We start from the raw sequence: 12,216 nt of genomic DNA on the forward strand, positions 1-12,216 counted from the left end.
AGCCATGGTGATTGGTGCATTTTTTCACCGAGTTCAAGTTTTATTGTCGTCGCTGGGAAAATTGAAAGTCTAGAATTGTCTTTGCGAGATGCAAGGTAATTTAATTCAATTCAAGAGGGAGGATTGGAGAAGAGGCTTAGATTTTTTTTTTTTTCTTTTCTCAGAAGATCGATTCTCTTCCATTGATGTCCTCGATATCATCAAAGAGAACGTGAGAAAATTTTTATTGTCCAGCCAGCATACTTTATTTATACAAATAATTAATAAGATTACACTGGATCGGCGGGATGACGATAATAATCATTATTCTTAAGCGAATAGGCGAACTTGGAGACATCCCACGCGATCTCGCCTCGATTGAGCATTGTCTCGAATACTCGCGCGCGCTTAATTCGAGATAACACGTTGTTCGCGAGTATCGATCGCTTTGTCCGACAATAAATTCCGAAAAATAGATCTGTACAATCGTTCCTATACCAAAGCTGCTCTTTTCTTTCTTTCGTCGCGTGAAACCTTGAATCGGTATACGAATGTGGAAAACGTTCGATTCGATTTTTCGCACGACAGTTTTTGGACGAAATGAAACGAAAAATGCAGCAGTCGATTAACGAGCGCAGCGAAGCAATCGAGATCGTTGCTCGTCCAATAACAGCGAAGCTTCGCCCATGATCTTGGCACTGGTTCGAACCAAGAACAGCAATTGGTATTCGTCCGTGACTGTGAGAGGTGCCCTTGTCCTCACCAACGCGTGAAGCACGTTCGCCCTTTCCAGATCCAACCACCTTTGGAGGGTGACCTCCCTCTCTCGCGGCCCGCCGAATGTCACGTCCGCGGGACCCCACAGAGAAAATTCCAGGACTGATTTCACCTACGCGTGATAGCTCGATTAATTGGTGCATATTTATTTCTTAAATATTTAGAAATTTAGAGTTGGAATCGAGAAACTTACGAATTTTGGAAATATATTTAATTAGCGTTCTTCAACGCGGGTAAATAGAAATATTTTTCGCGCTAAAAAATTGAGGGAAAGAATCGATCTTCAAATTAAAAATGAAATAATAGATGGATGGTAGCTTCTATTTATTTGCAAAGGGGATAAATAAATAAATGTCATTCTGAGAGTTGTACCTGGGACAGGGTAACAGCTTTCTCCCTCATCAGCAACTCCTGAATCACGGGCAGCTTGCTAGCCAAGTTGAGCTGTTGAAGAGCGACGAGGGCGCATTGGCACAACGAAACCCTCTCCTCCTCCCTATCCTCGTTCGTCTCCACGTTCAATCTGTCAAACGTTATCGAGCAATGAGCGAACCAATTTCGAGCTGGCGTCGAGCAAGCTCCTTCGTTCTCGCGTTTACAGACCCTTGAAGAAGATAGAGCCTGTAATAGGCGTCCTTGTCTTCCCTGCAGAGGACCACGTTGTTCAAGCTCCTCGCCGATTCTTCGATTCCTCGCGCCTGAAGGCTCTTCAACGCGGTGACGAATTGAAGAAGAACGAACGACGCTTCCCTGATTGCTCCTTCCTCGTGGGGATCCCTGCTCGTGGCGCCGAATAATTGTATCGTGCTCACTTGGAGCCGCGGCAGAACTGAAATGGTCGCTGAAACAATCGAGAATCGACTTGAAGAAAAATTTTTTAAAAGAAAGAAAATGAAGTTTACTCAAAGGGGAACAATTTGCTCTTCGAATTATTTGCAATTACTTTCGACGACTTTGTTCCATTTCTTGGGTATAATTGAGAGAAAGATATGCAAACTGAAGAGAATAATTCGCATTCTTGAAGGAAATCAATTAATGTAATAATTTGCATGAAGAATTGAATTCTAGACGTGACGTGATAAGAATGAAATACCTTCGAGTTGCTTGTTCGTAGGTAAACACCCGTTGTCGATAATTTCCTTGGGTGGGCTGTCTATAAACTCGATTATAGGTGCCAAATAAAATTCCTTCCGCGACACGTGCGTGGCCAGATCGAAGGCGATGCACAGGGTGACGTTCAGCTCGTTCCACGTCGCCGAGCAAAATATTCTCCTGCCGACCGTGATCGACGTATTGGCGTCGATGCCGAAGTGGCTTACACGTGGGTTCGTATTTTTCAACGCTCGCAAACCTGCCGGCACTTGGGGCGTTTGGTTCAGCTGTGTAACGTAAAATGTACGATGGCTCGTGAAAATATTCGAATTGTTCGCAATAAATTGTCTACGATAAAAATAAACGGCGTGAAGATTACATACGAGAATGTTCTCCTTAACAATGAATAACGCAATCGAATGTAACATAAATAAGAGCAATCGATTTATTTTAAAATGAAAAAGTCTCGAATAAAAATCTCGGATCTTGTATATAAAGATTTGGAGAGAGTCTGAAGTGAGAAATTGAAGATAAGTTGAAAGAAACAGGGTGGGGAAAAAAAAAAGGAGGAGAAAATACCTGGTCAAGGAATTGCGCGAGAGCTTCGTGATTCGCGACCACGACGGCACCGTAATTATCCTCGAGGCTTCGATGAACTATACTGCGACCTCTGCGTTGCCTCAATCGGCTTATCCTTAATTCGTCGTCCTTATTCTTCCAGTCCTGATCCTCCTCGGGACCCTGCATTTTAAAAATTCCATTATAAATTCCGCGGCGGTTGTGCGGCCGATAAAACTATCTCGAAGTAAAATTGTTTCCCCGGGATCTTTATTAAATAAGAAAAGTCCAGGCCGCGAAACTTTTTACGCCGAGTAATAAAGTTTCGCAAATGCCGTGAAATCGAGTTGTGCGGTAATAAAATCGCTGGGCCCGCGCTAAGCAGCTGTGAAACCGATCCACCATGTGAAAAAGTCAGCAAAAATGAAATAGTTTTTGCTCGAAGGATAAAGAAAAGTGTCATAAGGGACACTAGTCAGATTTATAAAGATTTTCTCTCGTTTCTTTCTAATACGGATAATAATACAAGAAACAACGCGATATTAAATCTCCTATTAGCGACTTCTCTCTCGGATTCTATTCGACTTCGATCGGAACGGATCGGCAATGTTCGGCACATATCGTCGGCTCTAGTCGGCATTGCTCGGCAATGCTCGTTATAGCGGTCGGCGTCGTTCGATAATATTCGGCTCGTATTGACGGAACCGATCTTTTGTGGCGGTTTTTTAAAAAGAAGAAAAAGAATAAGAATTTGTAACGAAAGAGCGATTTATCATTCTGTAATTCTAGCAACAAAATACCATAATTTTTAGCCGAAAATTTTGCAATCGCAAAATGCTGTTGCAGCAGCAAATATCTTGGATACTGGCCACAATTTTGAAACTAATATAGAGGTTTCCGAACAAGTCGATATCTCGCGTGACCGCCCACGTCCAGTTCGAGAAATACCAAGAGATCGTACCTCATCGCCGGTGTAAAAGCTATACGGAGCGTAGAGCTCGCTCTCGGTCTCGCTGCCGCAATATGGGAGCGAGGTCGATCTGACGAACGTCTGATGATGAAATTTGAATTCCGCACCGTGTTCCATCGCGTTGCTGTCGGATTTCCTCTTGCAGGTGAGATGAGATCCGCCACCGTGTCTGAGCTCGAGATTCGAGTCGCATTCCGGCGAGCTGGAAAGGCACTCGTAAACATGACTGTCGTTAGACGTCTGGAAAAAAATGTGAAGAGCCAAGGAAAATTAGTCACCCATTAAGAATAAGCGCAATTTTTCGTAAAATATACAAATTATACGAAGAAAAATATTATTCAGAGGCAAATTATCCAACCTGTCGTTCATAATCCAAATGGATTGTGGCTCGCAAACAGATCATTGCTATTTTCAAATAATGAATTATTAACAGTTATATTACTTATTTACCGTATCATAGCAATATCTTTCATCGTTTCATCGATGGAAGATATTATTATTTTCTTACCTTATGGAGAAAATAGAATTTCAATTCTAAAAGAGAAGTAGTAAAATGCTGTGCCAGAAATTCATAGTACTCTGATGCTAGTAAGAAACGCTCGTTGCACAGGTATTCCCATATCTCGTATGAATTGCATCTCAAGAAAAGTTAGAAAACATTGTGCCACAATTTCATAATCCTCCAACAACTAAAGAAAGAAGTTTCGTTGCTCTCTCTTCCACGCTTTGCTCTGGCATAAATAAGATTCGAGACAATTTATTTCAATATCAATCGACAAAACGGACAAAAGATCCAAAAGAGAAAAAAGAAAAAGAAAAAAAAAAAAAGAAAAACCCCCGCCTCGTAATTTAAGAACACTTCGATTAATAAAAAAAAAAAAAGTTGAACGTCTCGTTTCTGCCCCTTGAAATTCTTCTGAACGTGTCTCCTCGTGCTCCCTCGTGCACATCGCGGGAATGCCCGTTAAAAAATCGTTAAAAAACCCATTGATAATAGCATTACCAGTGAATCGGACGTGGGTGGCGCAGTAGCGGGCTCGTAATCCTGATTAAGGGCCGGTGTCGAGGATCCGTGTTTCTTGAGGATCGGCTGCGAGGTGGCTTGGTCCCTCATGCTGGCTGTTCTTTGCGGTTTCGAGGGTGCCAACGAGCTGCGCACCTCACCTGTAACATCCTCCGCTGCTGCAGGCACGTCCGCCATCGTCAAGCGCCACAAGGTTAGTACCACAAGACACAAGGCATTGTCACAAAACAGGCTAGCTACCGTACTAGCGTGCTAAGGAGTTTTCGTTTTTTTTTTTTCGGCTAGAAAAAAAGAACGCTAGACACGCGCTAGCGTTTTATGAGGTATGCGGAACGGTTTTGCACTTGCGATGGAACGGGGAGGGGGTTGAAGCGAGAATCGAATATTCTCGCTCGATATCTGTCACAAGATCGGACAATCTTGGATGATTCTTCAATCGTTCAACGAGAATTATTGTCTCGTTGAATTACTTGTCCGCGCATGATTACTCGATGATTTATCGATGATTCGGACCAGAGCTGTTCAAATTCTTATTTTAAGAAGTTTTTTTTTTTTCAAGTTTCATTGGAATTGGAAACGAGACGAGGAAAAATATTTCTTCCAGATCTTTGATCGCGATGAAGAATAAATTCTTAATAATTTTCCGTTGGAAAATTTTGCTAACGAAATAAAGGATAAAAAATTCGAAGAGGACGATTTTATATATCGATATCTCGTATTAAAGCAACAATTGCTGAACAGCACTGGTACTATAGATAATTTATCATCAAACGACGAGAGTCGTTCATAATCCATTCAACCCTTTACCTTCTGTTTCTCCTTTCGAAGTTTTCCATCGATCATGGCCGGTTTCTATTTAGAATCTGTTTCAAATGTAATTGCAAAATGTTTGCCGAGCGTTTAGATACCGTCCGTAATACGTTGCGTGTATTTTCCACCGGCAAAGTTTCGATAGAGGCAAAGGGTTAAATAGAGTTGCAGAAATTCCAGATTGGAAACACGGTGAATTAAGTGGGTTTTCGAAGTTCCTGCGCGGATCATCGGGAATGCTGGAATTGGCATTCGTAACCACGGGCATTGACTAAAGGTAGTACACGATGCTAATATGCAATCAATACATGCGGCGTTAGTTGCACCCAGGGGCGGTTAAGGATACACCTTGCGCAACAATCCTACCCACCGGTTTCACACGTCACCGCCGATGTGTTTACTATTTACAGCGGATTTTGAGGGGATGAGATGAGCACCTCTCTACCCTATATAGCCGTTCGATTCTCGCAGCCAAAGCAATCTCGATTCCGTTTCACGCGTGGACGAAGAGTCCAGTTACCCTTCGAATCGGCGCAGAAAATCTTTCCTTTTCAACGATTATTTACGTAGAAAATTTATCTAGACTCCTCGAAGAATATTCAGTTCGAGAAATGATATCAAAAAAAAAAAAAAAAGATTAACTTTCAAAAAGTTTTCCTTTTCAATTTAGATAGAAAATTTAGATTAGATCGATATGTTTTTTGAACTCTAAAATCGACTCTTGGAAGAATATTCCATCGATTTAAAAAATTTATATCAAAAAATAAATTATCGACGATTCAAAGTTAACTCAGTGGAAGGGTGTCGAAAACCCGTTTAAGTTTAACTTTTAATCCACGTCCCGCTGTGAATGAAATTACGAATCGATACGATGGATAGTAATATTAAAGGAAAAAAAAAAAAAAAAGAGCGAGGCGGAGAAGAATGGGCGGAGGAGCGAAATGGGCGGATGAAAAAGGGGATGCGTATGCAAATTCTGGTGGTCTTTGAACGCAGTCTCATCGGTGCATGCGGTTAACGATGAAGCAGCCCCCAAAATCGAATCGCGCGAATAGCCGCAATCCAATAACAATCGTTATCCAAGGTTTTTATCGAGGTTTTCTTTTTCTATCTTTCTTTTTTTTTTTTTTCTCTAATTTTCTTTCGCTTCGTCGTTTCGCATCGTCGAGGCCTCCGTTCGTTCGTCATGAAGAATGAGGGGAATATCACACGCGTTGGATAGAGAGATACTAGTTTCTAATCGGACGGGTGCAACGAACGAAAAATAATAATAAAAAAAAAAAAAGAAAAAAGAAAAGAAAAAAAATCAGAGACTATCACGTGAACAAGAAAATAAGATGTTTCTTTCTTTTTATTTTTCAGACAACAAACATTTATTTCAGACACAGAAATTCGAGATTACAGAATCTTCCAATTCTATTATTTTCTTTCTATTTATTTTACAAAACTTTGTTGTTCGTCGATTCATACAAAAAAATGATTTAACGCTTGTTTCTTCGAAATTCGTTATTTTTTTTTTTTTTTTTTTTTTTTTTTCTTTTAAATCAGCCATTCTCAAACTTTCTGATCGCACCTCTCGCCCGTGGAGGCAGACAACATTCGCTCGGTGAAAATAGAATTATTTTCCGTATCAAAATGGCGACGAGTCGCGCGACAATTATTACGCGTGGATATTCGCGGTTATCGTCGAGAAAGAGAAAGAAAGTAGTTGTAAAAAAAAAAAAAAAAAAAAGGAAAGGAAAGGCGCGAAGACATCACTCGCGATTCAATTCAGCGCTAACAAAGTAATAAGTAATAATGGTAATAAAGTATATCACAGAGAATCGTGAATCCTTCGTACAATATCTCTAATAGATCGGTTAGTCGAGAAAGGTAGTACACTGGTAGAGTACAATAAAAAGTATAATATAATAGTCTTTCGTGGGGGATTAGTAGTAGTAAGAGGATAAAATACAAAAAAAAGGAAAAAAAAACAATAATAATAATAATAATAATAATAATAATAATAATAATAATAATAATAATAATAATAATAGAGATAAAACGCGTATGGCATATATATATATAGCGAAGTTTCAAAAAAAGAAGGGCGCATCGAAGAAGAACATTATACGATATGACTAATTCGCAGCTGTTCATCGATCGTGTGTAAAACGTTCGTTGAAGCGAGCGGCACCGTCGAAATCGAGAAACGGAAAAATAAGAGAGAAAGAGAGAGAGAGAGAGAGAGAGAGAGAGAGAGAGAGAGAGAGAGAACGAGAAATGAAAGAAACGGCAATTTCACGACGACCGTACGTCGACCCGGCGAAACGAGGAACGAAGAAAAAAAAAAGAAATGATAAATCGTGAGGGGAGGTTAACCACCGTTATCCAGCGTTACAAGGATTATTCCCGGATCGGACGTACTCGCAAAGAAAAATATGTGTGTACAGGGTGTTAGCATATTTGTTGAACGATTTTTGGAAAATGTCATATCATCCAAACACGGGGGAAAAAATATTGGTAAGCGATAATGTTGAGAATGAAACTTTGATACAACGCAGAAATAAAATATCTAAATTAAGCGATTTTATTCATTCAATGCGGCGCGAAAAGTCGGAAGGAGAGTGCAAAAACAATCGTAATACAATTGATAACAAACGTATATGCAAAGTGAAAGCCAGATATATGAAAAACTCCTTTTTCTTAGATAAATTTATAACACGTTCGCAATCACGTCACGATTACCCGCGCTTGTATCCATCGCAAGATTAAATTACTCGAATAAAACTATTCAACCTTCGTTCGAATTTATCGTTATGTCTCTTTTCCATAATCGACTCTTCGAACATCATATCATCCGCGAAATACATTAACACCCAGTATATTATTTATCAAAAAAAAAAAAAAAAAAAAAAAAAAAAAAAAAAAAAAAAGGAAGCAGCTGGCGCGCGAGGATTCGTGTGAGTATGGCTGTTACAACATCGAGAGAGAGAGAGAAAGAGACTTGTGGATAATCATTAGTTACATTGTATGGGCCTGAACTTACCCAGATTCGCGTAAATCGAGTCTGAGGTGGTCGAGGCTGCCGGCTGCCAGGACGACGTCGACGACGAAGACGACGAAGACGACGACGACGACGACGATGACGACGAGGAGGATGTTGACGAGGAGGAGGGGGGGGAGGAGGACGGCGATTTCGAGGATGACTTGTCGCTCCTCGACGGTAGTTGTTTGGTCTCGACGCGTGGCGGTGGTGGTCTGACCGGTTTGCTCGTTGGATCCAGTCTTGACCAATCCTCCAGGGACTGGTTCCTCGGCGGTGGTGGTGGTTTCCCCGGCCTCACTGTAACATCGGGACGAATATCGTTAGCCGGTTTACGACGGTTGTAAATTTGGCGTCGCCGTTCGGAGAATTCAAGCGCCGGCCGGCCGAGGAAGCCATCATCCCAGGAAGCCCGCGCCTCGTATATTAGCGCGTCCTCTTTGAAGAGGACGTCACGTGGGCGTGACGTTGAGCCTTAATAATGCCCGTGGTACTTAACACGCGTTAATTAAACGACGAGATCTTAAGGAATAATTATTCGAAATTGATTCGTATTTTTATATAATAATCGTTAAAAATTATCCCCAATTACCCCATACATCATTATTTTCAACTACTATTAATATTTTCTTTTTTTTCTTTCAAAAGCTAAAGTTTGAATCCTGCAATGTTATAAGTTTATTATTTTTTTATATCGTTCCATGTCACCTCTATCTATCGAGTATCACGAAATAAACAGAATTATCGTCAAACCCTTTAGGACGCTTCCACCTATTAATAATAAAGCGTCTTTCGAAAGAGAAAGAGAAAGAAAGAGAGAGAGACTCACCGGCGTGGGATCCGTTGGACAAGGGGGATCGAGTCGCCCTTCCCGCATCGTTCCTGGGACCGCAGGAATCCGGTTGATCCTCGGTTATCCTGGCGATCCGATCGTTGCCCACCACCTCGACAGCAGCGCCATCCAACTCGAGGGGGTGTATGATCTCCAATCGGGGTTTCGGTTGCGGGGTGGAGGGTATCTCGTCGATCCTGGAACTCGACGCGTGCCCACCCCCGACCATGTCCACGTCCTTCCTCGAGCCCATTCTCAAAAATCGTTTCAACGAGAAACGGGGCCTGCCCCTCTTCTTCTCCTCCCTCACCTCTGATTGCCCGCTCGTCAGATTGTCCTGCGACAACGAGATGCTCCTCCTCGACGTCGGATCGTTTGCGGCCGTTTGGGCCGCGGCCGCGGTCGGATCAGGCAGCTCGGACACGGCCTTTCGAAATTTCGGGCTGCACGAGGAGGCCCTCTCCCTTTTCTCCTTCTCCCTGACAACCGGCGAGTCCGATTTGAAATTGGCGCCGGGATTCCTCGCGAACAGGCTCGAGGTGGAGGGGGGCAATAATAACTCCTCGGCGAGATCGGCCGGCGGCGGTTTCGGCGCCATTCTTCTCTTGTTGTTGTTGGACGATCGTATCAGCTCGACCGCAGCCGAGGATTGGGCTTCCGTCGCTTCTTCCTCGATCTCACCGCCCTCCTGCCTCGGATCCACGCAACAGTCCGTTGCCTGATTTCTGCCGACGCTCGAACTCGTAGTCGTCGACTTGTTGCCGGCCGAAATTTTCGAAGGCGCGGTCTCCACGATCGTATTTTTGGTTTCGACGACACCTTGGCGACACGACGAAAGAGACTTGGAGACGTTGTTGTCCCGCGATCGAGAATGGATCTCGTTCGTCGAGGAGATTTGTTCCGCTGGTTTTTCCGTATTCTCGACGAGAGAATTCCCTCGATTTTGATCCGAAACTCGCTCCTCGGACTTGTCTTCGGTTCCCGTTAATCGGCAGGCAGTCGTTGTTGGTTGTTCCGCGTTGGTCGGGACACCGTTCGCACCTGTGTGAATCAGAGCCGCGGAGAGCAAACGCTCTCGTTAATTAGAGCGGAGTGGTTACGACCGATCGCTTGCGCGGATCGTTGCGACTAATTAGAGGGGTGGATTTACGCGGTCGTGCCATCTCCTTATCGGTAGCAACGATAATCTAACTATTACGGAATTATCATCCGATCCGATGACGATGACACGATTTTGATCGGTGACGGATGGATCGGTTTCGAATAGTTGGAAAATTAAAAATTAATTGCGAGAAAAGTGCTTACCCTCGTTCCGACCGGACCTTGCCGTCCCAGAGCCTCGTTGAACCGGAGAAGAAGGAGGCGGCGCGCAATTCTTCTTCCCGTCCACGGAATTACTCTTGGCCGGGAAATTGGTCGGCTTCTGCGGGACTAGAGGCTTCACCTTCGCCTCGGAATTGATCGCCCCGTGCAGGAAGGACGGCCTCGGCTCCGTGACAATCGGTTGCTTGTTGAACGTTTCGGCTTGAAGAAGGGTCGGTGGAGGGGGCCTGGCCTCGACAGGAGGCGGTGGACTCTTAGGAAGCGCGGGCGGCTCAATCGCCTCCTTCTCGTCCTCCCTCCCATCCGGCTCACCCGCCGACTCTCGACTCTCCCGGAAACCGAACGTTTTGTTCTTCTTCTTCTTCTCCACCTCCGCCATCTTGCGCCCCCCTGGGGGGTTCGCGCGCTCCTCCTTGCCTGCCACCGCCTTTCCACCCTCGTCCGCGCCAATTTTACTCGCCTCCTTCCCTCCCCCGATCATCATGGATCTGTCGCTCTCAGCCGCCTCTTCGGCCTCGTTCTTCGCCAGAGGCGTCAGAGTCAACTCGATACCCTTGTCCGACGTTCCGTCGTCCATCCTCGATATCGCCTCGCTCGCACCTCTCTTCATCCCCGTTTTCGTGAAATCGTATTCGATCCTCGCGCTCTTTTGCGACGTCTTTTGTTCTTCCGCTCTCTCGTTGCTCTTGGTCGCCTGGCCGCGGCAAATATTCTTTCTCTCCGATTTACCGGAGGACGCGGCGTCCAAATTCGTCGTCCCTTCGACCCTCGCCTCGTCAATTTCGTTCGCCGACTCGTTCCGTTGAACCACGGAGATCAAATTGGCGGACGCGATCAGCGGCATGTCCACGATCTTCTCCATGCTCGATGGATATTTTCGATCCTTCTTCGCTTCCTTCTTCGACTCGATCTCGACTTTCTTCGCGCTCTTTTGCACCTGGAAGGGTATCGGAGAAGCATTTCTTTAATTATTCCTCCCCTGGTAAATAAGTTATACCGATTTTGATAACATCTCGAGTTTAAAGAGAAACAAGTTGTTATCGGATCGAAGGATTCGATCTTGAAATGAATTTCTGAAAAAGAGAAAGAAAAATTTGACGACCAACCTCCGCCTTCTCGTTGTCCACCGTCGTGGTTTTACACTTGGAAAAATTGGTGAACCCGTTGACGAACCCGTTCACCCTCTTGTCGCCGGGCCTCTTCGCCGTTGGCAACGATTCGTCGCCGCCGAAGGGCGTCACCGAGACCAGCAACGTAGTCTTCTTCCCCTCCGAGTCCTTCTGTATCCTTCCAAGCATCAGAGACGCGAACGATTTGCTCGACGATTTACTCGACTCGTTCGCTGCCACGATCTCTGTCAGATTGGCGGTGATGGTGTTGAAATTGGTATTGGCGCGCGTCAGGTTGCCCAAAGCCCTTTCCTCCTCGCTGTCTGGCGGTATCTCGTCGTCCCCGTTCAGGGACTCGGCCGTGTCCTGCTCGTCCTCCTCCTCCTCCTCGTCGTCCGAGAAGAAGTCATCGCCACCGTAACCGATTATCTCCGTCAAATCCTCCGTGAACGTTACGTTCTTCTTCCTTTGACTCCTCTGGGAGATCCCCTTCCCCCGCAGGATACTCTGAAACGTTTTGTCGCAGATTTTTAAACCTCGAGACGTTATTACGCGAAGATCGATTCTGGAAAATTTCCTTCGAAATTTTAATGGCCAGCAACTTTTAATTATTAGAAAGTTTTCTAAGAAAATGCAAATGATAGGAGAATAAATTACCACGATTCTCCAGTTGACAGGCATGTTGAGTTTTTGCTACTGATCTCGAGGAGAATCGAT

At 44.3% G+C, this 12,216-nt stretch overlaps 1 protein-coding gene across 5 annotated transcripts in view; it reads right to left on the bottom strand.

The window, feature by feature from the left end:
* Positions 1–220: 220 nt before the first annotated feature.
* LOC122713788 (serine-rich adhesin for platelets) overlaps positions 221–12,216 on the bottom strand; it is a 67,399-nt gene continuing 55,403 nt past the window's right edge. For 3 of the 5 annotated variants that reach the window (XM_043934557.1, XM_043934556.1, XM_043934558.1), the window contains 11 exons: positions 11,497–12,006; positions 10,373–11,327; positions 9,065–10,108; positions 8,239–8,535; positions 4,380–4,558; positions 3,368–3,616; positions 2,428–2,589; positions 1,850–2,135; positions 1,360–1,597; positions 1,129–1,279; positions 221–868 (listed from right to left, as the gene is read on the bottom strand). In XM_043934557.1, the coding sequence (XP_043790492.1) occupies positions 605–868; positions 1,129–1,279; positions 1,360–1,597; positions 1,850–2,135; positions 2,428–2,589; positions 3,368–3,616; positions 4,380–4,558; positions 8,239–8,535; positions 9,065–10,108; positions 10,373–11,327; positions 11,497–12,006 (4,335 nt within the window). In that variant the 3' untranslated portion in view covers positions 221–604. The remainder of the gene's footprint in view (positions 869–1,128; positions 1,280–1,359; positions 1,598–1,849; positions 2,136–2,427; positions 2,590–3,367; positions 3,617–4,379; positions 4,559–8,238; positions 8,536–9,064; positions 10,109–10,372; positions 11,328–11,496; positions 12,007–12,216) is intronic. The other 2 variants (XM_043934560.1, XM_043934559.1) reach the window with 2 other exon arrangements.

This window comes from Apis laboriosa, unplaced genomic scaffold (assembly GCF_014066325.1).
Source record: "Apis laboriosa isolate Shangri-la unplaced genomic scaffold, ASM1406632v1 scaffold26_cov146, whole genome shotgun sequence".
In the NCBI taxonomy this organism is placed as follows: domain Eukaryota; kingdom Metazoa; phylum Arthropoda; class Insecta; order Hymenoptera; family Apidae; genus Apis; species Apis laboriosa.